The 26089-nt window shown below is 39.5% G+C and overlaps 1 protein-coding gene across 1 annotated transcript in view; it reads left to right on the forward strand.

Annotated features, from left to right (window-relative positions):
- The first annotated feature begins 484 nt into the window (after positions 1–484).
- The window catches only part of RAD23B (RAD23 homolog B, nucleotide excision repair protein), a 43047-nt gene continuing 17442 nt past the window's right edge, over positions 485–26089 (forward strand). Inside the window, exons 1-6 of the mRNA XM_050329969.1 lie at positions 485–633; positions 12962–13043; positions 15346–15425; positions 17749–17996; positions 20934–20989; positions 25111–25238. Coding sequence (XP_050185926.1) covers positions 568–633; positions 12962–13043; positions 15346–15425; positions 17749–17996; positions 20934–20989; positions 25111–25238 — 660 coding nt within the window. The 5' untranslated portion in view covers positions 485–567. The remainder of the gene's footprint in view (positions 634–12961; positions 13044–15345; positions 15426–17748; positions 17997–20933; positions 20990–25110; positions 25239–26089) is intronic.

The raw sequence follows: 26089 nt of genomic DNA on the forward strand, positions 1-26089 counted from the left end.
GAAAAGGGAGCTCGGGGCGACCTTCTCTCTCCCCGCACCTCCCTGACATGAGGGTGGAGTCGGGGGGGTTGGGCTCTGCTCCCAGGGACCAAGGGACAGGATGAGAGGAAACGGCGTCAAACTGCACCAGGGCAGGCTTAGATTGGTCGTTACGAGGAATTTCTCTACAGAACAGGTTATTAGACACTGAGATGGGCTGCCCAGGGAGGTGGTGGAGTCACCGCCCCTGGAGGTATTTAGGGAAACACCGAACGCAGCGCCCAGCGCCAAGGTCTGGTTGACACGGCGGCGTTGGGTCATCGGTTGGACTCGATGCCCGCAGATATCTTCAGGTTCGTGACCCTCTACGTCTCCATTCCCGTGTGTCTGTGTATATTTGTGCACCGCCCCGGCTCCTCTGGCCCTCACACGACACCGGCGCCTGCGCCATTGCGGGGGCCCCAACGGGCGCGTGCGCGTCACGCCCTCCCGCCGGCACCGCCTCCTTCTCCTCTTTTTCTCCTCCCCTTCCCGGCCTCTTCCAGGGGAAGGGACGCGGGGCCCGGAGCGCGGATATCACCCGGCGCCATGCAGATCACGCTGAAGACCCTCCAACAGCAAACTTTCCGCATCGACATCGACCCCGAGGAGACGGTGCGGACATTGCCGGGCTCCCTCCACCCCGCCCCGGGACGCGGCGGAGGGGAGGGGTGCGGGGATCCGTCCCTTCGCCCCAGGGGGGAAAAGAGGGGAATGGACCCCTCCGGTGGGGATGGTGGGGCATCAGGGACAGGATGGAACCGCGGGAGTGGTGCCGTGGAGGATTTTTGGGGGTTGAGGAAGGTTGGGGGGAAGGGAAGGGAGGGAGGGAGGAGTGAGCGCAGCACGGGGTGACGCGGGATCCCCTTTCCCTCGGGATGCAGCTGTGTGAGGGTGACTTCCCATCGCCCAAGGAAAGGGGCTGCCGCAGCCAAACCCCACGGCTGAAGGACTTTACCCCTTGTTTTGGAGGAGAACGCCCCGGAGGTGGGAGGAGAGATAGCCGGGGAGGTAGGAAAGGGGGAATAGCCCGGGAGGTGGGAGAGGGAATAAATAAACTCACGTAAACCGGGGAGGAGGGGAGCACTATAGGTAGCGAAAGTTTTCCCTTTCGGGAATCGAGGTGCCCACACACATGGATTAGCGGGTAATGGGCACAGATGGTTTATACTGGGAGTGCTCGGGTGGGGGAGGGCGGTACAGCAGAAGGAAAGCGTGGTGGTTCTTCCCATGGATTCCCGCCAGGAAAGGAGGTGCTGGGAGAACTGTGGGGCTTTTCTTGTGGGACAGGAACGTGTGTGCAGGAAACGAGTTCGTGTTTGTTCCCAGGTGCATTACATGGGTGTGCTGTGCCTGGTGCAAGTGGGTGAGTGCGGAGAGGGTTTGTTTTGTCTCGCAGGTGAGCTGCAGTGATTAATTAATCTGCAAGTTAATTGGGAGGTGTGGGGGTGCGCGGGAGACTCTGTTGACCTCGGTGGAGCCTCCTGCGGTGGTGTTGGGATGAGTGGTGTGTTTGCAGTGACTGTGTGTCACTGTGTGTCTCACGATGCTGCGAGCGGGCACAGCGGGGAGGAGATGTGTTGTGCTCTCAGGTGAATGTTTTCTGCTGGTCCACAGGCGTCTGCTGAAAAATCCTCAGGGAACTGCAGCATTCTGTGATAAGAGGATGGGCCTATAAGTGAGTTGGCAGGGTTGGAAGTTGCCATGTCACTTGCCTCAGCAGGGATGTTTGCTCTGAGAGCCAGCATGAGCCAACAGAGTTGTGGCCTTGGTTTGAAAAACTTGGGGAGGCTGGCAGCTGAAGAGTTGCCTGCAGCAACCTTTCATGTGAGAGGTGGGCAGTGAAGCTCTGGAAACTATGGAACATTGTATCTGCTTTTATAAAGTCTGTTTACCCTCTTCCCCTCCCATCTTAAAAAAAAAAAAAAATAAAGGATGACTGTTAAAGTTGGACTAAGAGCTCATTCGTGTGAGCAGTGTGGCCAAGGGATGTGCCAAATGTCTAGGAGAAGCATATGCTAGAAACCTTCAAATATTTAAAACATCTGTCCTTCCTGTTACAAGAGGAAGGACTCTTCATCTTTTCTCCTGCTCCCTGTATTCAGTGATGTCCTGGGAAGTAAATTCAGGGAGAGGAACGTTGCCAGTCAAAGCCCTCACCAGTTTATGAGGCAGCAGAATGCAATGGCTAGAAGTTGGATTGTGGGAAATTACACTGCACCCTCTGTTTACAAATGTAGATGTTATGGGAGCTCAGAATAAGAATGATTCTCGTGAGCATAATACTTCAGGTTTTGACCAGTAATGCGTGGTAAGATAGAGGGAAATATGGGTAGGATTTGAGGAGAACTTTGTTTTAAAAAGGGCAGGGTGAAGACTTGATCTTATTATTACCTGTATGGTTGAAAAAATGTATTTAAGTTTCCTTGGCATACTTTTTTAGAAAATTATAAAGCAGTTATTGTTGAAAGTGTTTTGTTACAAAGCATAGAACTTAGTAAAGAAAAGAACACTTTTGAGCCTTCATCTAAAAACTGAATCTTAAAATTGGAAAATGCTTTGAAATGTGTTAAGCCAGTGTTTTGAAAGTATGTGCTTGGAAGTTCTCAGTCTCATTTTTGGAAAATACCAATTTTAGCTAAGTGCACTGGCTTCTTAGATTAATTGTATAACATCTTGAAACAAATGTGTTTTGTGGAGTTTGGGAGACATTACTTTTAGTCCCTGGACCGTGAGTATATTTCTTACACAGAGGTAGGCTTGTTTACTTGGAGCTGTGCCCTTTACTGTGACAAGGCCAAAATCGTGTAGTTGTAATAGGCGGAGGAAACCTGTTGCTCCACATTTGGATTCTGCTTCTCTAAAACTGATTTCTGTTTTCTAGCAATTTCTCCCATTATTCTCAATACCAAATTAGTCTGAAAAGACTTAGTGTTACTCTGCAAGGTAGCATTCTAACAAGAGTTTATGCTTGTACTGAGAGTTGTAATGAATAATAACGAATATTTAAACAAACCTTCCAGTGAGAATTTGCAGCAGCACACCTTCTAATAATTTTTAAATATATAATAATTAGTTAGCCTTTTTATGACCTTTTCACAATAAACTGATCTTTTTTCTCTATTAAATCAGACAGTTGAATTTTAAACTTGCCTTCAATGATGTGACTTAAGTTTTAGTTTAGTTGTATTTTAAAGTAATGGCCAGCTGAGTAGTTTGACTGAACAAAAACTAGATTTAAAGCCATCCTGCTTGCCAAACTGCTGGGTGAAGACTGTCAAATATTAGGATTGACTAAAAACGTTGAAAAGTCTTAGTCTCAGACCCTGTTACTGGGGAAGGCTTGTCATCAAATAGACAGATTTCTCCAGGCATGGCTGTTTTTGTTAAGTTTTGTGGGTGCCAGTGTTGCACTCAAGCTCTGTAGAAGGGTGGATCTACCTGTGGTGATCATTCTGGTGTTCATTCAGGTCCTGGGCATTCAGACTCAACCAGGATAAATGAAAGTGTGTATCTGTCTGCACAAGCTGCTGCTTCTTTTTATTGGATATCTGTGACAAAGTAAATACCTTGAGCATTATGTTAACAGCAAGTAATAAGCCCTGCCTGATACAGATGCAGGCCTGTGTACCCACATCCCTTGTCTGAGGTGACAGTGGTGACCTTGTAGGCTTCTAAATGTAGCAACTCTGTTGTAATTATCACTATGTAGACGTTAAGCAGGATTTAGAAAAAAAAATATCAACAAACACTATTAACTTCCTTTGGAAGTGAAATACCAGGCAAAAGTAAGTCTGTCCTGTTTAATTTTCAGCTCCCTTGCACCACTAACCTAAAAACCTGTTTGTCAAAATGGCAGAGGTGTGCAAGGAACATTCGGGATGTCAGGAGTCTTTTGGCCACAGTCTCTGGGTCACATAATATGGGCTTTCACATTTCACTGTTCCACCACAGTGTTTGAACACCCAGGGGAAGCCAGCTTGTTTAACACTGTGTCAGCAGAACATTGAGCTGTGGGAATTTGAGCTTCTCTCTGTTCTGGTGCATCCATAATATGTTTATGCTTTATTGTTAAACCTGTTTATGGGGATTTTTGAATCGTCAGTGCTAGAAGCTCCTGGTCTTTAAGTTTAGAAATGTAGGCTGGACACTACCTGAAGTTCTCTTGAATGTGTGGGAAGTGTGTTCCAGCAGAAATGGAGCATGATCCAAAGGGCATGTAATAAGGAGGAAGTTTTGCAAATGAAGCATTTTTGCAAATGCTTTCATTTTTCGAGGTTTGGCAAATGCTTCATTTTCCTCCAGATAAAACAGGTATACTGCAAGGAAAAAGATATACTACTTTCATTTTTCAAAAGGCAATGCAGTAGCAAAGAATGTCTATTTTCTGGTTTGTAGGGAGTATAAAAAATATTTTGGCTTTGTAACAGCAATGAAGTGGTACATATGAGGGAGGTAGGTACTTAATAAATGTATGGAGGGTGTCTGTGGTAAAAGGACAAGTGCTTTAATTCTCTTTAGAGAGTACAGTCATAAATTTATGAATTAATGCAAACTGTAGTCTGAAGGGGTAGGATACAAAAGAGAATACTGTTCATGAACCCACACAATTTTATTAAGTTGCATCTGTTTGTATCTGTTCTTTATATTGAGAGCTGTACTAAAACATATAGTAAAAAAAAGGAGATAAGTATTAAAAGTCTGTGTAATTTTAAGGCATACTTTGCATCAGTTCTTGTTCTGTTAGGACTAGGAAAGATGCATGAAAAGAAATAGTGGGTTCTTGTAAAAGATACCAATCATAACTGTGGCCTTCTGTTGAAAAAATCCCTCCTGGTCCAGCAGAATAACAAGCGTTAACACTATTCAGTACGTAAGCAAACCAATTGTAAGTAGTAGTAGTAGTAGTGCATTTACCTCATTTTTCTTTTGTATGACAGAAGAAGATACAGACTTAATAGATTTAATTTTGGTAATTTCAGTTTTGCTGAATATGTGGTCTATTGTATTTGTCAGAAAAATCAAATTTACAAAGCAGTTCTGCAAGAATCAGAGACTGTTGCTGGGTGAAATAATCAGAGCTGACTTTAAGGCTGTAACATATGAAGAAGTATGAACCTATTCCTACTATTTACTTCCTACATGTCTCAAGGCAGGTCAGTCCAGCAGCAGTTGTGGATAAGAGAATTGTTTGTATATTTTCCTAAGGGTTTATAATTTTTAGTGGTTAGAGGAAAGTGCTCTCATGGTTCCTGTTCAAAATCCAGAAATATCCTTTTGGGTTAAAGATGTCTTTCTGTTTCAAGTCCTGGTATTTTTCTCTAAGTATTCCTTGATTTTTAGAGTGTATATATTTTTTGCTCTTTTAGAGGATTGTTATGTTGCTCTTGCATCTCTTCAGGATTTTATTGGTGAGTGTTTATACTTGCACAGTCAGAGGAGTGTGAATTTGGAGGGTTTGTAATTGCTGCTTGAGGCTTGATACATGACTCTGCAATATTGTAATTGCAGAGATTACCAGAGTAGGGGTATCACAGAGCATTTCCTTTTTCTCCCATTATTTTCGTACTTTGTAGTACCTATGAGAGTTGTGTTCTCTGATAATTCATGTTTATTTAATAAACTCTCTGGGGTAATGTTTTGCTACTGCTTTGCTTTGGTAGATAATCCTTTGCCTGCTTTGTGGCTAGAGCTAGAATTCTCAAGCAAGGGAAGTTGTTCTGATTCTTGGCTGAGGAAGACTAGGCTTTCACGTGTTCAGGAATATTTTCTTTAAATTCTAGTAAGTGTTCTAATATAATTTCCAAAGAACTTTGGGAGGATGACACTTACTTCTTTAAAATTTAATAAAGGAACGGATAAGATAGGATAAGTTACTTAATACAACTAAATTACTTTTACATAGTAGAATATGTTTTTACAGTTACCCATTTTTCATTGCATTGGCTCTGCCCATAATTTTACAGCTATTTTATTTATAATGTTCTTATCCAGTTTTGCTGTCAGCAATGATAACTTAGCTTTGTACTTACAATAATTTGTCAGTATTATGTGTTCAACTATCCAAACTTTCTTGAGACACCATTCCCAAGGTGGCCAAAAGACTGATCATTTAAATATATAGGTTGTATGCACTTAAGGATAGCTATGTACATACTTGTGTCTTATATTTAAAATCTACTTTGCAGGTATGATTGGAAAGCGGGAATATGTGTCCTTGATATGGATAACAGCAGGCTGGAAGGTGTTCCCTTTGAAACTTTGAGAAAATGGAGAGTACCTGTTGATTAAAAAGAATGGAGGAGCAGATAATTCAGCTACTGACTGGCCTCACTGCTGCCCTTGTAAATACAAGGCCATGTTTACTAACAAACCCTTTGAAAATATTTTCATTGAATTCCTAAGACACAGGAAAATACTTTCCCGAATGAGTATCTACAGGTGTAAAATAGGGTGGTGTAAACTTAGAGAGCTGAAGGATGTGGCTGACAGTGTCTTCTCCCACGGAGGGTTTTGTCTTTGGTCACAACTCCCTTGGATGGAATGTATTCACTAAAACAAATCACTTTATTTTACAGGACATGGGGACGTGCAGCATGTCTTACATAGTCCCTGTAAGGGACCCAGGTTGCTGTCCTCTGCATGCTGCCCTGCAGGGAGCACCAAAAGAACAGGAAAAGGAGAGGAAAGGACTTACAACTGCTATGAGCACACCCAGCCAGAGTGTTGTTTGTAGGCTGGCTAGTTCTCCCTGTCTTTGTCATTCCCCACGTTTTTGTGTCAGAGGCATCTCTCCAACTGGTTTGCCAGTATGCAATAACGGAAAAGGCTTTTTTAAGAAGTGTCTTTTCATAGTTACTTGAAATGTCAGTTATCTTCATACTCAAACCACTGTGTTGCTTTTACATTCGTAAATCAGTTTGTGTTGTAGAAATTGGCTGCCTAAAGGTACAGGAGGGTTGTTCATGCCAGTCATTGTGACCAGGCAAGACTCCCCTACTCAGAGAATGTCAGATTTCTCCTTAAAACAAGCCTTTGTGGGTTCATAGGCAGAGCTGTCTATAGCCACATCTTTCTGCTTTTCTTGGAGCTTCAAATACTGAAAACTCTGCTTTATGTTGAAATCGTTGTGTTCCTGTGTTAGTACAAGGCCGCATGTGCACAGCTCTTTTAGGCAGGGCTTAGATCAGTTTGGAAACACAGAGTGGAAGTGTGTGGAGGCTAGTTCTGAGATCAGAAATTAGTGCTGTTGATCTCTTGTGGTGTATAACAGCAACTGCTAGATTTATGGATTTCACCTGGATTTAGATGAGCTCAATTTTTGGAAATTAAACACACAGGGGTAATTGCCTAGAAAGTAAAATGTCAGAGCTAAATTTAGATTTTTGCCTTACCAGTTCCAGACTATTCCAGACAATACTGCTTCTTTGTATACAAACTCTAGCACAGTAAATACAGTTAGTAAATACAGAAGTTAATGAATGCTTTATCCTGTCTGTGAGGCTGATTTTAAATGTTAGAATAATTTTAAATGCCTTGTTTAGTTGAGTACAATTGGGGACTTTTTCCAGGCACTTAATAATAAGCTCATAAATCTGACTAGCTTCACAAGACTCTTCCCAATTATCTGTTATATCTTTGGGACCTGAAGCAGGGCAGTAATCTGTTCATGCAACCACCAGTATGGTCTCCTGACTAAATATGAGTGTCCTGTTTAGAAAGGCAATACAAGGGAACACTAAATGTAGGTTTGTGCCAGAAAAATCTGCTTTTATAATTTGTAGAAGGAAGTAGCTGGGACCAAATATGTTCTTACCAGTAAAAGTACTGTAGAGCATTGACTGGCGAGCTGAGTAGTTTCTTATCCTCTGGATGTTTCTGTAGTAGGCACAACATTTGTTGTTAATCAGTTGCTGATCGTGTAGTTTGATTAAGGGTAGTAAAACCTGTTGCACTGGTCACTTTGTTGCTTCATTAGCTAGTTTATTGTCTGACACAGCTGCATTGTCCTCACCTGACTTAGAGCAGTGTCTGTGTGATAGTATAAGGTGTGGTAAATGTGTTCGCAAGGGCAGGGGGAGGGAAAAACTCAGGAATATTAAGTCTAAATTCTACGAAAGTGTTCAGACTGTTGTATTCTCCCTTAGGGAGGAGGGGGAGAGCAAAACCTTTTGAACTGAAAGCTTTTTGTTCTTGTCTAACCATGACTTTCCCCACAGTTTGGGAGAAACCTGTTAGTCTATTACAGAAAAAGATTAAGAATGGCAGAGAATTATAAGGTAAATTAAAAAACCTTGTTTCTTTGTAGAGAGAAACAGTTCAGTTGTAGGTAGGTTGGTAGCGGAGGTCCTCTGGAATTGGTCTTGGGATCCATCTCTTCATAGTTCTTTTATTCACTAGATAAGAATTTGAGTACAAATCAATAGAAGCGTGATGGAACTGAAGAAAACAAGAGTTTAATGTTATGTCTGGCTGCCTGATGGGGGGTCAGACTTTTGGAAATGGCTTTCAAATGAGCAGCATAGACTAATTGAGTCAGGTTTGCTAAAAGGTGAAGCCCTGAAGATCACAGATCCTGTCATGATATTACTCTGCTATGTGTGTGCTAGCCACCTGTTCCCAAGGGGAATGAATTTCCACCAGAGCAGGTGGAAAAAAGAGAGGTGCCTGGAGCCTGTGGAAACCTGGGACTCTCGCATGAAAGGAAGCTAAAGGGCTCTTGCCTAGCTTAGCTCACAAGTTTTGGTAGTGTTGCATAAATGTTTTACACTGGCAAGCACCACGGGAGGTGGGAAGGCTATTCATACCTAAATTGTAACATCAACCAGGGAACAAATGAGTATGAGTAGTATATGAATTAATTTGGGCTGGAAATTAGGAATGGTCTTCCAACATCAGAATAAACTCTGTAGCAGCCTTGTGCAGCAAACAATCTTACTGGTCTTCAGGTGGATCAGATTCCTCATGAAGCTTGTGGTGTGGAAGGTTAGTTTGTGGCTTGATGTCAGAAGAGATCCTTTTCAGTTTTGTATTCAGTTTCCCTGTAAATCTTGAGGAATGCAGCAGTTTATCTTGCCTGTGTAAAATATAAAAATTGATGGAAGTATACTGTTCACTTTTTCATTAGGATTTCTGAAATATGTCTTTGAATAAACTGATCCCTTTTACCTCTTTTGTGTAAGCATATGTATAAAGTAGGAGAAATGAACACTGGTGTGTAAGAGGGAAGTGAGGGTGTTTGCTCAAAGGGAACTGCTTGTCGAAATGGAACCCTAGCTTAGCTGGAGAAAATTAACTGCAGGGAACAACTGGGCAACTTAGCACTGGTGATTTTGTGAAGCACATTTTTAGAATGCCTAACTGGGATGTAGTTCAGAACTGTTATTTCTTTGGAGGACCTCAGTTTTTCACACAGGAGTTGGTCAGCTATAACTTTTAATTACATGGCATATATTCTTGAGGACATGGAGTTCAGTCTCTGAATAGCAGGAGAGTTTTGCATCTAAATTCACAGATGACAGAGGAAAATCACCTTGTCTTGTAAGTGTGCTGTTTCTGAGTCTTCAGAGTAAGTGTTTGTAGATGAATTGATGCTCATTCTTAAAGGTACTGTCATAAAGTACAGGCTCCCTTTGATATGCTGCAAAATTTATTGGGGCAGAAATAAAACGGGATTCAGTGAGGACTGAAATACATTTTGAACTCTGATCAGGTTGAATAAGGCTAGGTAGCCTGAAGGATTTTTTTTATGGATCTGTATTTATGACAAAAATACATCATAATCTGTGGATGCAGAAGTTGACTGTATATTTTAAACTGCTTTCTCAGTTTGACAGATCAGTGTGCTGGGTGTGCTTCCGAAAATTAATTTTCACTTAATAACTGTGAACCAATGGCTGTGCTGAGGTCTAGAATCTCAGCCACTCAATTTGCTAGTGGCAGAGTTTAGGATGTTGCCTTTTTCAGCAGCTCACTGTACCAACACCAACAGCTAGAAGATGCAGCTGTCTTTCTGAAGAGCACTCTGAGGACTTTTTTTTATTTTTTTCCCCCTTGAAAATGGAGCATCTGTGGTTTTAAATCTTAATGAAGATGGTTCAGACTAGTGTTTCAGACATACAGGTTGTCCATGAGGCTGAGTCTACTTGTGGATGCTGAGTTAGTTTTCCCAAGTGTAATCCTGTGGAAGCTAAGGGTTCATGCTCTTGATGGTTGTCAGCACATGAACGACATGCTAGAGCTGGTCCAGACGAGACCACAAAAAAGTTCAGAGTGCTGGAGCACCTGTCCTATGGAAACAGGCTGAGAGAGCTGGTGTTGTTCAACCTGGAGAAAAAAAGACTTCCGGAAGACCTTGGAACACTTTCCTGTACCTAAAGGGGGCTTACGGGCCATTCACTTAAGAGTTAGACTCCAGGATCTCTTCCAACTGAGAATATTCTGTGTTCTATGATATAAGAAAGATGGGAACAGACTTTTGAGCACGCCTGTTATGATGGGGCAGGGGATAATAGTTTTAAGCAAAAAGAGGGGAGATTTAGACTAGATGTGAGGAAGAAATTTTGTACAGTGAGGGTGGTGTAACACTGGAGTAGCTGTGGATGCCCCATCCCTGGAGGTTGTTCAAGGCCAAGTTGGATGGGGCTTGGATCAAACTGATCTACTTGAAGGTATTCCTGCTCACTGCATGGGGGTTGGACTAGGGGATCTTTACAGGTCCCTTCCAACCCAAACTATCCCGTGGTTATGTGAATACTGCTTCTTGTTCAGCCACTGTCATAAGGAACATTTTTTTTTTTTTCTCAATTCCCTTGGCTCCATCGTGTAAATGGAGGTTTGCCTAGGTCTGGAGAGGAGTGCCACACCTGCCAAAAGGGTTGAAAGCGTAGTCCTGTCATTTGTCACAGACTTACACAGAAGGTTTTGGAAGAGGACAGTGCCCCAGGTCACTTGCAGTATATTAACCACATCATAGTAAGGGAAAGCATTGCACACAAGGTGGACAGCAAAGGCAAATGGGATTGTTGGAAAATTACTGTCAGTATTTTACTGCAGTAAATATCTGAAGTCCTTCTTGTGGCTCCAGTTATTGTATAGTAATTAACACGTGTATTTAGCGTGTCCTGACCTAGACTACCACGATTAGCTGTTCAGACATTGTTTGAGAGAACAGATGTTGGTTTTGTTCCCCATAGGTAAAAGGCTGTAGTGTGGAGTAGAACTCCAAACAAAGTAGAAATTTGAAACCAGTAGCTTGATTGATGCAGTGGACATGAAACAAACCTTAATTTTCTTCCTGAAAATAGATTATTCCTGGTTGTCACATTATATTTGTTACAGATCTATGACAAACATGGTAACTGGGTATAAAAGAAGTAGCTTTGAGACATTATCTTTGAGTGATGGATACAAGTGCATAAACATAAGACTAGGTAAGCAGAGTGTTAAAAACTAGGCGTTTGAAAACATAACGGGCTTTTAACGTGATTTAGGGGATTAATTTACGCTTGGGCATGTGGGACATTTAACTGGAATTGCCTGAAGTATATAAGAGTTGAAAACTCAGGAAAAAAACTCCTTGATGGCTTATCCATGGCCTAAGGAAACTGTTTAGTCATAAGGTGAGTGACTTCCATCCTTAGTAATTGGGGAGGAATTAATGAATTAGATTTTTAGTTTTCAAGGAAATACTCTTTAAAAATAAACTTAAATCCAGGGATAGGACAGACTTTTGTAAAGTAGGTGCATAAGAATCATGATGCTTTCAGCAAATCATTATTGAACAAACTCATGGTTTGACTGTCCTCAGGACTTAGGGATGCGAGTGAACTGTTTTTAGTTTTCCTATGGAAAAGCCACTGCCTGGTTGGAGACTGATTCCAAAGCATTTGGCGGGTGCTGGGATGGCATGTATGATACAAATACCAAAAACATTCTTTCTTCAACTGTTGAGGAAGAAGAGTTGGTTTCCTGTTTTGGTGTAGTCCCACAGAGGGGAAGGAATATGTTGTGTTCTGTATCTTTGCAGAGTTTTATTAAGGTTTTTTGAATATTCAGGGGAAAAAATCCCTTTAAAAGATGGCGTTAGCTTGTAGCAATAAGCAAGAAGTTCATAACATATTGGTTGTCTTGCTTTTATGTATATGGGAGAGTCCATAAGAAAGAAAGAAGAATGATTGTGCACACAGGCAGTTTGCCTAAAAACATGAATTCAGATGTGTTAGTGCAGGAATGCTTCTGCAAGAACATCATTTATCTCCTCAGGACAACACTGGAGTCTTTCAGGAGAGTAAGAGTGTTCTAACACATGACAACAGTGTCATTTGAGCTCCTGAATGTGGTGTTGGGAAAGTGTGGCTGATACATCCGTGGCACCTGTAAGCAAGTAAATGTGGAGGCTTAAAATTGCTGTGCAAAAGCTCGAGAAATTACAGTGGAGGGGAAAGAGTTGGAAACTGCTTATGTAAGATGAGCAATTGAGCAATTTGCACAATTCTTTACATATTGAGACTTCAAGGTTGAATGTCATTGTGATTTTACCAAAAAGAAAAGCATTCCCAGAAAAGAATATTAAGATGATAAAAACCTTCAGCTGTGTAGCCCGTGTACCTCCTGAATGCAGAGAAAGAACAGGGCAAATAGGTCAGCAGATGAAAATATTTTTATCCCTCAAATTTTTCAATTTATTTTTCATCTTGTAGATTCGTCCTAGAAAGTTCTCATGGAGAAATTGTTTATCTAATTTGATTAAACACAGGAGATCATTTCACAAGGGAACATATTGCTCTACAAGTGGTTACTGTGACATCCTTGAAAGATTGATATACTTGACTTAATCAAGATATGACTTAAACTACTCTAGTATTTAAAACTTAAAGAATACTGAATTAGGTGTGTATTGTGAACTTTTTTTTTTTTCATTAAGACTGTTTTTGTGCTTTAGGTAAAGGCACTGAAAGAGAAGATTGAATCAGAAAGAGGAAAAGATGCCTTTCCAATAGCTGGCCAAAAACTAATTTATGCAGGTAATGGATATTCTGAAAATACCTTATATGGATCTGCCTTATTTTATGTTGTTCTTTGACTTTGATGAGAATGTTAAGTCTGCTAAAGGTTATAAGAATTGAAATGTAGACAGGTTAAAAAACCCCACAGACGAAAGCAAACTCATTGTCAAAGGGCACTCTTAAATTTGAATTTGAATTTTTCAGACTTTATTACATGTGTGTCTGTTATCTTTGCTCATATAGCATGATGTCTTGGGGGTAAGTTAGGTGAAGAAGAAATAACTTGTTACAGGAAATCAGGATTTAGGCAGATCAAATCACCTGTTCTGGGTTAATTCTTTTGTTTAATTTATGCTGTGTATAGCTGAAGCATTTCTGTATATACCTCAGAGAATTAATAATCAGATTATTTCTTTTGGATTAACAAAAGAAACCCACAACCAAATCCTTGCTGTAAAAAGGTACGCTCAATAATCTTAAGCTCTGTCACTAGAAACATATATTATTTACTAGGAAAAAGCAGAGTAATGTCAGAAAAAAATCTCATGAAATTAACTTTATTTGAGCTGTAATTGACCTGGGTTATTCATTCTGGCAGTTATATAGAAATCCATTTTTTTGTTCTCACTTCATATCAGAACTTAAGTTCTATTCCACTACTCCCTCTAGTGTTTTTTTCCTCTAAAACCAAGCTTGAAAGAACCTTTACTGTTCTTTTCACTTCTTTAATGTACTTCTTTGTAACCAGCATTGTTTTTCCACTTCTGATAAGCTAAAGTCTCTAATGACAGCAGAGAGAGGGTAATGGCAGAGAAGTTGTGAGTCTCTCTTTCTTTGTACTCAGGCCTATGTTTCTGAGCAAGTTTCTTTTCCCTTACACTTCAGTGAAGGGACTGCATGCCATGAACATGAAAGCAGAAGTTGCATGTATAATCAAGACATGTGAACAAGGTAGAAGGCTTTGTGAAACATGTATAACACTCTTAATATGGTGTTTCTGTAATAGCAAAAATCAAGGGTTGCATAAGATTGTATAACATGAGTGTTTCCTAAAGCCAGAATGTATTTGCAATACTATATAATCATCACAAGTAGGAAATTCAGGAAGTAAGATATAGAATAGAAGCCTATCCAAAGATTGATTGTATTTTTTTTTTCTTGGACAGGAGTTACAAGGGTATATTGATGAGATTTTTACTTTTGTTAAAATGAGCTATAGAACTTTTATAGTTTGGGAAAGTGAAGTGATACCCCCAGTAGACCTGAATAGAGAGGCAGATCTGTTGTTTGTCCTCTGTATTAGGGTAAAGTCTAGAAACCCTGAGGATGTCAACATATTTATTTATTTATTTGATATAGATATAAAATATATACACAGACAGAGATCTATACATACAGGCATATAAGTAGATAGATGTGTATTTGTATACACACACATACGTTTATGGAAGCCTTCCCCAAAATGCCTATAAACCAGAAATTTGTCAGTAAACCAGTCTAGTTTGTGAGTCAGATGCTACAGGTGTTGCTGTAACTGCAGTACATGTAGTACTTCATTGCATATTTGACCATGCAGGACTGGTGGAACCAGTAGGGAGTAGGACAGTGCCACCACCTCTTTTGTGTTCCGGGTGCCATAATTTGTATGTATTGCTTGATTTCCTTGCAATCATCAGGATAAGGATGTTTCCTGCTAGTTACAGCCAAGAGGTGTGTTCCACCAGTGGTAGCATAACAAATGTTTCTGGATTTGTGTGATGGCTTTTTTTATCCTTCTGGCAAGGTATCAAATTATGGAATGGTTCTGTCTTTTTCTAATGTTTTAACCTTCTTTTAAGAGCAAATTTTTAAAGTTACAAGCTCACAAATTTGTTTATTGCAGGTGGGTAATGTTCTTACCTGAAGTCCAAACAGAGGATAAGCAGAAAGGAATTTTCTTACTGTGACTCAAGTGGCATAAGTTATTCAGTCAAGCTGTTTATATGCTAAAACCTTTCTTCTACATTACTTTTATCTGTGTTAACGGTCCAATAAATCTTACCAGATTTAACACCTCTATTTTAAATGTTCGGAAGCATCTTCAACACTTAGGGTAACAGCTTTCAAGCTTATTAGTAATGTGGATGTCACAGGAGGAAAATTGCAGCTCCACTGCCAAAGGTTGATAACCAAAACACTTTCTGTAGGGCCATTTAATGTTTATAAATCTGCATAAAACATGTGTTCATGGGGTCTTTGGAGTTGTTTTTATGATGAAATCCCAAGATTATCGGTTGATCTGCTAAGTAACTTCTTAAATTCTGTCTGTTTAATTTGCCAGGTAAAATCCTTAATGATGAGACTGCTCTTAAAGAATACAAAATAGATGAGAAGAACTTTGTGGTGGTTATGGTGACAAAAGTGAGTAGTCATTATTTTTTATTAGGAAACTTCATTAATTTTATTTTATTTTTCCCTTGTGCTAAGTGATTGTCTGTGCTCATGTTAAAACCAGTGAAATTTGATCATGTGCAAGTCTTGGTCAACAAAACTTTACCTGTTTTTGCAAAATATTGCTTCACAGACCTAGTTTGCTTAGGCTGATTGTTTTTGCTGTTCTGTACTGAATGTTTATGTCAAAGAAAAATAATCCGAATGACTGGTTTTACTGTTCATTCTTTCTCTCTATTGTTTTTACACTTATATCAACAGGAAGAAGGGAACCTAGGTAGTTTATTGCTAAATCCACTATATGGAGCTCTTCCATTCTTGCCATGTTGCTTTTCATAACTCATGGCTGTTTCTTTTGTCAAGCTCAACAGCATAAACCAATAGAACCAGGATGCATATACCAATCAACAAACCTTCTGTGAGTTTTGAAAGACTGCAATGGCAATTTATAGGGAAAGGCTGTGACATGTATTTGAAGCATTTTTTCTCTGAACCAGTTGCCAGATTGCTTCCAGGAATCAAGCCATTGATTTTTCTAGGCATTCCAGAGCCTTGTGATCTGAATAAAATTTGCTTCATCTCTGTCTTGAGATACGAAGTTAATTTTGGAGTTAGAAGTCCTTGTTCTGACAAAGGAAAACATGTATGTGAGTTTTGCCTGCCCTTTACTTCTGTCTACTGTTGGTTTATTGAATGTAATTGTTGTTGCTGTCTTCTTGAACAAACAGCTTTGTAGGCTTTGTTTTACCTCAGAGGTATTTATCAGTACAGGAAAATAGGTGCAGATGAGTTTCAGAGTCTAGTTTTCATTTTGTTGATAGCAGAAGACTTCAGGGAAGTTGCGCAATTGCCATTCCTGGAAGTGTTCAAAAAAGTGTGTGGCTGTGGCACTCGGGGACATGGTGTAGTGATGGGCTCAGCACTGCTAGGTTAACAGTTGGATTCAGTCATCTCAGAGGTCTTTTTCAACCTAAACAATTCCATGATTCTAAGCACAGACCTCCATGAGGAACTGCTAAATGCAATACCTTCTGATCTAAAGGACCCATGTTTTGGGCATTTCTGCAGTCTTACAGTCTTTTTACAAGTCTTTAAGCTCAGTTTCCCTTTCCTGATTCTGTTGTGGATAAGACATGCCTAGTCACATAGGCACAACCATGTCTGATGCTTAAAACATTTTTGTGTTGAGGGTATCAGAATCTAGCAGGAGATAAACCCACTCGTATTCCAACTGTCAGTGTTTTTCTTTGAATACTTATTAAAATGTTTTTTTTGTTGCGCCCATCATGTTGGAAGCTGTTCGTTCTCAACCTCACCTCTCCTTTCAGACAAAAGGAGGAAATAAATGTTTCCTTCTTCAAGAAAGCATTGTCTGAAAGTATTGCACCTTGAATAAGTAGTTGTCTTCTGTTAAAGTTCAACTGTTTTGTCTTGGAAAGGCAGAGACTCGGATCAGCTTTGTCAGCCCTTAGGGATATTCATAGGTAAGGGACTACAGTGATATGGTTTCTGAAAATGTATTTCCATACCTTATCTGGAAGCTGCATACACTGTCAAAAGTTGAATTTCTGAATAATAGGATTAATACTGCATCCAAGCAAAATTCAGGTTTCCATTAGAGATGTGAAGATTGAATCACAATTGCATACTTAGCTGCTCTAAATTTGTTGCTGTGGATTTGGTAGTCTGTGATTCTGCTGTATCTTTGCTGCTCACTACAGAACTGAAGTACGTTAAATGTTATTTATTGTAGTGCTTTGAATGTAAAGACTGCATAACTAAAACTTGTTGCAGGTAAAGTTTGATTTTTTTTTTTATGATTTTTTGTTCTCCATCTCATTTTCCATCAACGGCATTCATAATGAAATGCGATTTCTCTCTTTATCACTTTTTTCCTGACCTGAGTGGTATGCTTGTTACACCTGTTAGACAACACTCCTGGTTTCTTCTTTAAAATGTGCTTTTGTAAAACACAAGATTATTTTCATATTTAGAGTATTGTGATCTATAAATATTTAGATCTTATCTTTGCATTTCACTTTATACTAAGAGTGTGAATGCTTAGGTGTCTGAGTACTTCCGTGAAGCTCCAGATGCTTACTTAAACACAATGAAATTGTGTTTAAATTGCATTATAGATTTAATGTCTTGCAATGTTTTAATGTTATGCTTGATGTTGAGGCAGCAATATCAAACACAAATGATCTTAACAGAACCTAATCAGTGTGTTTTCTGCAGACAGCAGGGCTTTGGGAGTTTTGTGCTGTGTCTGAACTCTGTTTTCCTCCTGTAGCCCAAAGCAGCAACTGCAGTGACTCAGCAATCGAATGCCACCTCCACTGTTGGCTCAACAACTGCAGCTCCCACGCCAGCCCCTGCTCCTGCCCCTGCTCCTGCCCCTGTGCCAGCCCCTGTCCCTCCACCACCAGCACCAGATGAGGCTGCCTGTGAATCTGCACCTGTGAGTGCCCCTCGAGAAGAGAAACCAGAAGAAAAACCACCTGAGGCAGCAGCTGCTGTCAGTCCATCATCAACTGACAGGTATTAATGAGCCTCCATAAGTTAGTTGCCTGTCCATTTCTACTGCTTCTGGTTTTGATTTGACTTTTCCATTACAGTGTTAATCTAGTCATTTTCTCAAATCTACATAATTTCTCTCCTTTCTTAACTGTAATTTCAGTCTCTGACTCAAGTATAACATTACTGATCGTAAGAAGCACTCCTCTCTGCTTACACCTTCTACTGGGGGAAGTGGAGCCTTGGGAATAAACCTGTGGAGTGGAGAGCTAAATGACACAGGAGTTGTGCTCCCATTAGGCTTTTCAGAGTTACTGTCATGCAGGTTTCTTTTCAGACTGAGGATGTTCACCTGTGTGGGAATATACTGGTCACAAAGCTCTTAAAGGCATAAGAGGAATGTGTCCTGTCCTGTTCATAAACCTCTTTGTTTTGAATAATGTTGGTTACTTTGAACCATAAGTTCCTTATTGCTGTATGAGTCTCTTAATTTCTGGAAAGAGCTTTTTCTTCCAAAGTGTAGAATTCAATCATGTAATGCCTTAAAGCTACAAGTTTATTTTTGGCCTGTCTGCAGGTAATTGTGGGAATTGGAATAACTTTTAACCTCAATTAACTGCGCTCAAGAAAATCAAATGAAAGTTAAGTTACAGGTTTCATTCCTGTTGTATGCTGTGGCCTTTTTTCAATCACTTTAAGTTGCTTAAGTATTGCATGGGTTAAAAATGCTAATTGGAATTTCATGGCCCTTGAAGTGCTGCGTGGCATCAAGTCTTCAGTTTTCATACACTGTTTTTTAATTATTTGTGTGTTATTTATGTGAATACTGGTGCATAAGACATTAATTTTTGAAGTGGTTGTATTTAAAAACCATCAGTTGGTGTTTAAATCTTGATTTGACAAGGAAGCAAAACTTGTATTGCTTATATCTTGAAAATGTCATTATATGTTTCTTGGACTAAACACGCAAATTGGTTATTTATTTTGCAATTATGATAAATGGATATCTCTTAGAAATGAAACACAAATAAAGCTGCATTTATCAGTCAACTTAATTTTTAAAAAATTTTAATGGGTGAATTTTTTCTTTTTTTTCCGCTCTGTTTCTCCAGTGGGTTCAAAGATTAATCTTTGATACCAAAACAGTGTTTTCCCTGTACAGATTGCAGCGTTTTTAACTGCAGTAAGGGAGCCTCAGTGTACCTAACAGGAATCAAAAAAATAATTTAATGTATGCATTAAGATTATCACCTGCCTTGATTTCAGTGAGTACTGCTTGTTTCTGATTTGCTTTAGAAGTCAAATAACTAAGGCTGGTGAAGATTTATTGAGCCATGGCCAGGCACACTGGTATCCTGTTTTGCCTTTGATCTTTTTTGGTTGTTAATCTCACTACCGACAGATACTAGTGAAGCATTCTTGTTGGAACAAATTTTTTCTTGCATAAAACCATGGATCTCTTAAATGCCTTGTTAGATGTTTTTGGTTTTTTTTTTTTTTTCCCTTTAGTGGCATCTTCTAAACACTGATTCAGGTTAATCTGATGATCTTGGACTTGCTGATACGAGTTACCAGCTCTGGTAGCCTGATAAAAGTGAAGCTGGTGCAGCTCCATGTTCCCAAGTCTATCACATATCAAGACTGAATATGAATTCCCAAAATACACACACAAGTTGTATATTCCTGTATATATAGCTGGCTGCTTAGGTCAACTCAGGCAGGAAAAAAACCATCACTCACGTAAGATACAATACCAGCAGCTGCATCCTGTTCCCCTTGGCTATTTTAGGACAAACCCATTCCTGCAAGATACATATGTACAAACATACAAGTGAACAATATTAATTTCTCCAGCAGCTGGCCTTAGAGTGTTTTGGTAGCAGACCCCTAGAGTTTGCTAAGGTTTTGGCACCTGGGCATGTGATTGCCTTGAGATCTGCAAGGCTGTTGCAAGCCCTGAAACTTAGATTCCCTTTGCCTGCAGGTAGACAGCCCTCCATCGGGGAAAAATTTTTAGAAGTGGAATTTAATAAGGAAAGAGAATGGACTGCGGATGAGGTTCGGGCCATGGCCTGGCAAGTGTGTTTATATATGAGTTGGCCCTTTTTTTATTTTCTTTTAGCTCTCTTGACCCATGCTTTTCATCTGCAGGGTGCCTTGATGCTTTTGTTTCCCTGCCTTTGATTTTTTTCCCCTAGATTTCCTTTAGTAAATCTCACACAGATTTTTCCTGGCACCTCATGGTGAGTTGCACCACCCTGTAGGCAGTACTGGCCTTGAAGGAGTCCTGTTGACCCATCAGGGATGTCACCCTGAGACCAAGGGGCTGATGCTTTAAATTTGCAGCCCTGGGACAAGTCAGGAGAAGGGCACCCTTGGCTCTGACTGAGTTAACTGGGATTCTTCTGCCTGGTGGTGTTGCCTCTGTGTTCCTTGCTGTTCATGGAGGTGAGCCTTTAATCCTGTAATTTAACAGCTTTGCTAACTTGATATGGAGTAATTGCAAATGTTAGCAATTTATATTCCTGGGAAAGCAGGATACTGAGATTTTAATAAGTGCTTGGCACTGACCCCCTTGGGTCCTCATTGAGGTCAGACTGGTGGCTGTAGGGAAGCAGTTAGTGAGACTGCTGTGTGCTTTTGAAAATTCACCTTGTTCCTCCACCCTTTAAAGCATTCAGCAAAGCAGATGGCTAATCCCTGAGCAGATGGGCAAGAGTCAAACTACTTGGTGGTAAAGGGGAGAAGGTTGGCCTTGTGTTAAAAGTGGTAGCATTGTAAGTTTGTAAAATCCTGTCTCACTCTAGGACCTAAAGAAAGCTCTTTGGAAAGCTTTGTTGTTTTTTTATAGAAACAAAAGGGGCTATTAGAGTTACAGCTGCTGCTGCCTTTTTTTTTTTTTTTTAACAGGAAGTTTTCCAAAGTTTTGTAATTACCATTGCACTTGTCTTCATCTTACAGTACAACAGGTGATACATCTCGATCAAATCTTTTTGAGGATGCTATAAGTGCACTTGGTAAGTGGAGTGTTTTTTTTTTTAATGTAGATATTATTTTGGTGAAGCAGAAACATGACAGATTAGCAGGTGTTGACATTTTCTTCTTTATCTGTCATTGCTAAAGTTATAATCAAAGTACCCTTCCCTAAGACCTGGAGTTAATATCCTGGAACCAGCTTCAAGAGCTTCTTTACTTCTTTCCTCCATATATTTTTATTGTTTACAGGGAAGATCCTTATCATTGCTGCTTTTACCCCCACTTGCTTTAATTTCTATTCTAACTATTCACTTTGAAGTGGCTTGAATAGAGGACTATATGTAAGTACATATATGCTCTTCACTTTTGCTCTCCACAGTGCAGGTCAGATAAAATGGCTGCCTTTATAATTCACTTTTTCCAGCTTTGAAAGTACTTTGTCTTTTGACACATTCAGATTAGATAAATTCACTGGATCTGCTGCTGTCTGGGCTAAGGAATTAATGCCTCACTGTGCTTACAGTTAATTCAGTTTTATTTTGACTGTTTAAATGTCCTTGTTTCTCAGTGGAATAGACAGAATAAAACCTATAGGAAGGTCTGCACCTCATTCATGCTGATTTCAGTTGCTAGGAAATTTAGGCGAACCTACAACTTGTTACTCCTAGTTAAATTTTTAGGTTGTTTTAGAGTGTAGCAAATTAAGGCACAGAAATAAGGAGAAGGTTATCATGGTTTGTGGTCTCGGGGTCACCAGTCAGACCAGTGGGTTTCACAGCTGAGCTGCAGTTTCTCTCATTGTGCCTGGTGGTGTATCAGCCGACCTCAGGGGTCAAATCACACAGAGACAGCAGCTGTGGGTGCTAAAGCTGATCTACGTTTATTTTACAAAATGGATGGTTTTTATAGGCAGATAAGGAAGGTTCTGGAAAAAGGGGACAGGTATGCAAAAACTTGGAAAAGGCATTGGTTAGGATTTGGGATTGATACACATAAAAGGGGGGATACATGCATCTTTAGATAACTACTAAGTACTTAATTGGAAAAACTAACTGTGACTGGACATTGGCCAATCAGAGAAACCTGCTCTCCCCCGTGAGAGAGAGCTCACAATCTAACAAACAGTGTGTTTATCTTTATGCTGTCTGGCTCATATTACCGGAAGTTATTTCTTTCCACCTTCTAAAGTCCTCATCCTCATTGAGGCTGTCTCCAACAGGGGGTGTCTTCTGTTTGTTTGGTCTTGTGTCTGTAAATATGAAGCTGCAATTTGGTACAAAAAGTTAAACTAAGAAGAGAGTTTTGCTTACATATTTGTGTAGGGCTGTGTGGGTATATTGGAGGCAGGTTATCATTAAGCAGCCCAGAGTGATCTATGAGCAGTAGTAATGTTTTATCTGTTAGTGACATTCACAAGGTTTAGTCTGTCTAACTGCAGTTTAGGTTTTAGGTGTGACATGTTGTGTTAGACCTGAAACAGCTGATAGATACTGTGCAGTCAACCAGTCGAGTTCTGTTACATTTTTGAAGTGACTGCTGCTACCAAAGGTGCCTTATTAACCATTTGTTGTACCTTGGTGGCCAAAGTGTGGTCATTACAAACACTCATATTAACAGTATTGATCAACAAGTTAAATTAAGCTGGTGGTCTTGATTCCGTTCTCTTCAGAAATTAAAAAAAAAAAAAATCCCATATCAAAAGTGTTGCCTCATTGTCTATTTTATGTGGAAGTTCTGTGATTGTTGTCTGATTGTAAATGAATGTGTCCCTGACAGTTTGGAAATAACAAGCATTGAGTGTAATTTCCTGGGTAAGTAAGCTGGTAGGGTTATAGGCCAAAAAATTTTCAAAGGCAATAGGCAAGAACTCTGTCATCCTTTTTCTTCAGAAATTGTCCTAAAAGCGATAGGCATAAATTGATGTAGTATGTTTTTACATCCAAAGTGACATATTCGAACTGTGGCTTCTCAATTAAACTGTCTGAAGTTAATTGACTTTGCTTTGAAAACAGAGATTGCTTTCTACTGATTTGCCTTTTTTTCCAGTTAGATACTGAAAGCTGATGTGGCATCATGTGCTACATGAAGATCTGCACGTCTTGCAGTTCTTGTGCAATTACATCTTTCACTGGAGCAGCCTGAGCTTTCTTTAGGGCATGGGATGAGAATTATTGTGGGGAGTGCGATGAGTTGGATTTGAGAGTTAATCCAGCTTTAAAATGTTATTTGAAAGACAAAAGCAAAGAGCAGAATCAGTTCAGCATTGACCTCAAACATTTCCACTAGCACTGTGTAGAGATAGGCCTGACTCTCTATCATGACATTGCTGGTGTGCAATTCCTGAATTATTATTCTTGATCTTACTTTTTCACAGCTTGTGTAAGTAGCATGTATATGGAGGACACATGCCTACATTTGCAGTAATTCTGTTTCCTCCTTTGGCTTTTAATTGTGGCTTATGTAGCAGTCTGTGCAGAGTAAGTCAACCTTTTTGCATCTTTTTTTCCTCTATCAAATCTCTTATACTGGTTCTAGTTTATACCTAGCTTATATTGAAAAAGCCCTACAGAAGTGTCTTAAGTAGTAACTAACTAGATCAACAGGTTTTCTGTCTGCTTGATTAGTTTGTTAGCAATAGTAAGGGTAAACAAAGTGGTGCGTAAGAAAGAACATGAGCAGAAGTTTAGCAGAATCATTGTGTTGGGACAATTGTTGGCTGAGCTTTTTTTGCATCTCTAGGTCAAAAATTAGGTGATAGGGTTTTTGGGGGGTTTGGTGTGGGGTTTTTTAATATCTGAAAAAAATGAAGGTAGGTGTAAGGTGATTGATCTTGTCATTTTATATGAAGACATGAACTTACCATTCCTTAAACTGAGGTTGGCACTATTACTTTGAAGCCCGAATAACAAATACTCAGATTAGTCAAGGATTGTTAATCTTTTATTTATGGATAATGCACAAGTGTCCATGGGCTACAGCTTTTTTTGTTTGTTCTTGAGTATAATGCCCTAAGCCATACATCCACTGATTGTTAAGAAACATTTATTAAAAACCAGGCAATGGCATTGTGTTAATGTTGGCTTGAGTTAAACACCCTTTCCCTAAGGGAATAAAACTTGATGGTTTTGTTCGTTCCTTTAATGGTGACTTACTTGTATTAACAGAGTAGCTCTAGCAATATTTGCTTCCTCTGTGTTTTTTAGTTAGTTGGGGTTTTTTATGATGGTTAATTATTTAACTCTCTTGCCACTAATGTGCTAGTTGGAGTCAGTCAGTAGTAGTATTCCACTGAGATCAGGAATATCTTTATTCAGGGAAGGAGATAATATTTTAATATCTGTGTTTGTTTTTTTCTTTTAAGGAAGGAAAATTAAATGGATTTTGAAAAGAGATAATGGTCCTCCCTACAATGAGATTAGTGCAGTGATCAGTTGCCCTTAAATTGGTCATGTATAGTGTGTGTACCTATTTGTCATGATGATTGCAGGTGTGGGACAGTTTTTGTCCATGTAAGAGATGGGGCATTTGATGTGATGGATGTCTAGTCAAATAATAAATTGAATGAGATATGAATTAAATTAGGTAACTTAGTCTCACTGAGGTTTTGAGTGGCTTTCCTAATACAGCTTTTAAAGTCTTCTGCCTGACTTGAGTTGGTCCATGTTAAGTTGATTAGATTACTTTGGTCATCATCACTGTTTGTCATCAATCTGACAATAGCATAGCAAAAAGTTTTTATTTGGGAAAACCTCAATGACTAACAGTTTAACAGGCAGGTTTCTGTCTCAAAAGTTTTGATTTCCAAAGTTACGCTGCAGGAGGCTTTTCTTGATTACATCAGGAATTGATTATTAGCTGTGAGGATGTCCTTGACCTTAGGTGAAAACTTGGAGAGAGAACATTATTGCAATTACAAGTACAGAAGTATCATAAGTGCTGCTTTCGTCAGTAGAGGTTTACATTGTGTTCGTTATGCTCTCCTATTTCCAATTCAAATTCATATATTTGGAATTAAAGCCACGTGGTATTTTTAATGTGAGCTTCCCTTTACTTTTCAGTGAATGACTCAAATTTGGGTAGAAATGAGGTTTATCTATTGAAATGTTTTTGTGATTATTTTTTTTGTCTTATTCCCCTAAAATGATGGTCATGTGACTTCTAGTGACAGGTCAATCCTATGAGAATATGGTGACTGAGATCATGTCAATGGGCTATGAACGAGAGCAAGTGATTGCGGCACTGAGGGCAAGTTTCAACAACCCTGACAGAGCGGTGGAATACCTCTTGATGGTGAGCAGCTGCTTTACCAACACATTATTCTTTCTGTTTTTACCTTTTCCACATAGCTTTCACTTTGATTTACGTGTTATTTTGAATATTAACCAATCAGTGAGAGTAATACATGTTCACAGAGGAACAACTTCTCCAGGCAGAGCATCTGGAAGGATGAGATTCAGACTTTGGGGGTCATGTTGTGTTATAAAAAACATTGAAATCATTCCTAACCACCTCTACCACTTCTTTGCCTTTACTATTTGATTTTTATGGATATGTATGTAAATTATGTTCTGTTGCAGTGATAGTTCTAAATGCCAATGGCTGACTCAATGATTTTGTGTCACATCTTAGTGACGTGCATTAGTTGATCACTTGGTTAGTATCTATAGCATCACCTAGGCTTTTTTTAAGTTCCAGTTCACTGTTTTTGCTAATAATGCACAGCGTTCTTAGTATACTTTCCAAACAGCAAATTTTGAGAGTTTTCTGAAGTGTGCTTAATTTAACCAATGTTTCAATTTAAGCAGTGTTCTAGAGAAGAAACAATTTTTTGTTTGGTGAATACAGTTTGAAGGGTGAAATGAACTTCACTGGTGTGAGAGAAAATAGAAGAGTAACTTCACTTTAATGGAAACTGTGTGAGCTGTTTTAGGTTTTTTTGGATTATTTCTCATAATCTGATAGGTCATCTCAGTCTGACAGGTGAATTGTAACACCATAGAATCTGTCTGTCATCTTGTTGCTTAATCAGTGTTTTCAGTGCATTTAGTTTTCACTAGCATACCATTTTTTTCCCTGATGTGGTTTTTGCTTTTTCTGGATGATCTGAACCTTATTAGAATTGGAAAGCAGATATCTTGGAC

Source organism: Myiozetetes cayanensis, unplaced genomic scaffold (assembly GCF_022539395.1).
Source record: "Myiozetetes cayanensis isolate MyiCay16 unplaced genomic scaffold, myiCay2020 scf4, whole genome shotgun sequence".
Classification (NCBI taxonomy): Eukaryota; Metazoa; Chordata; class Aves; order Passeriformes; family Tyrannidae; genus Myiozetetes; species Myiozetetes cayanensis.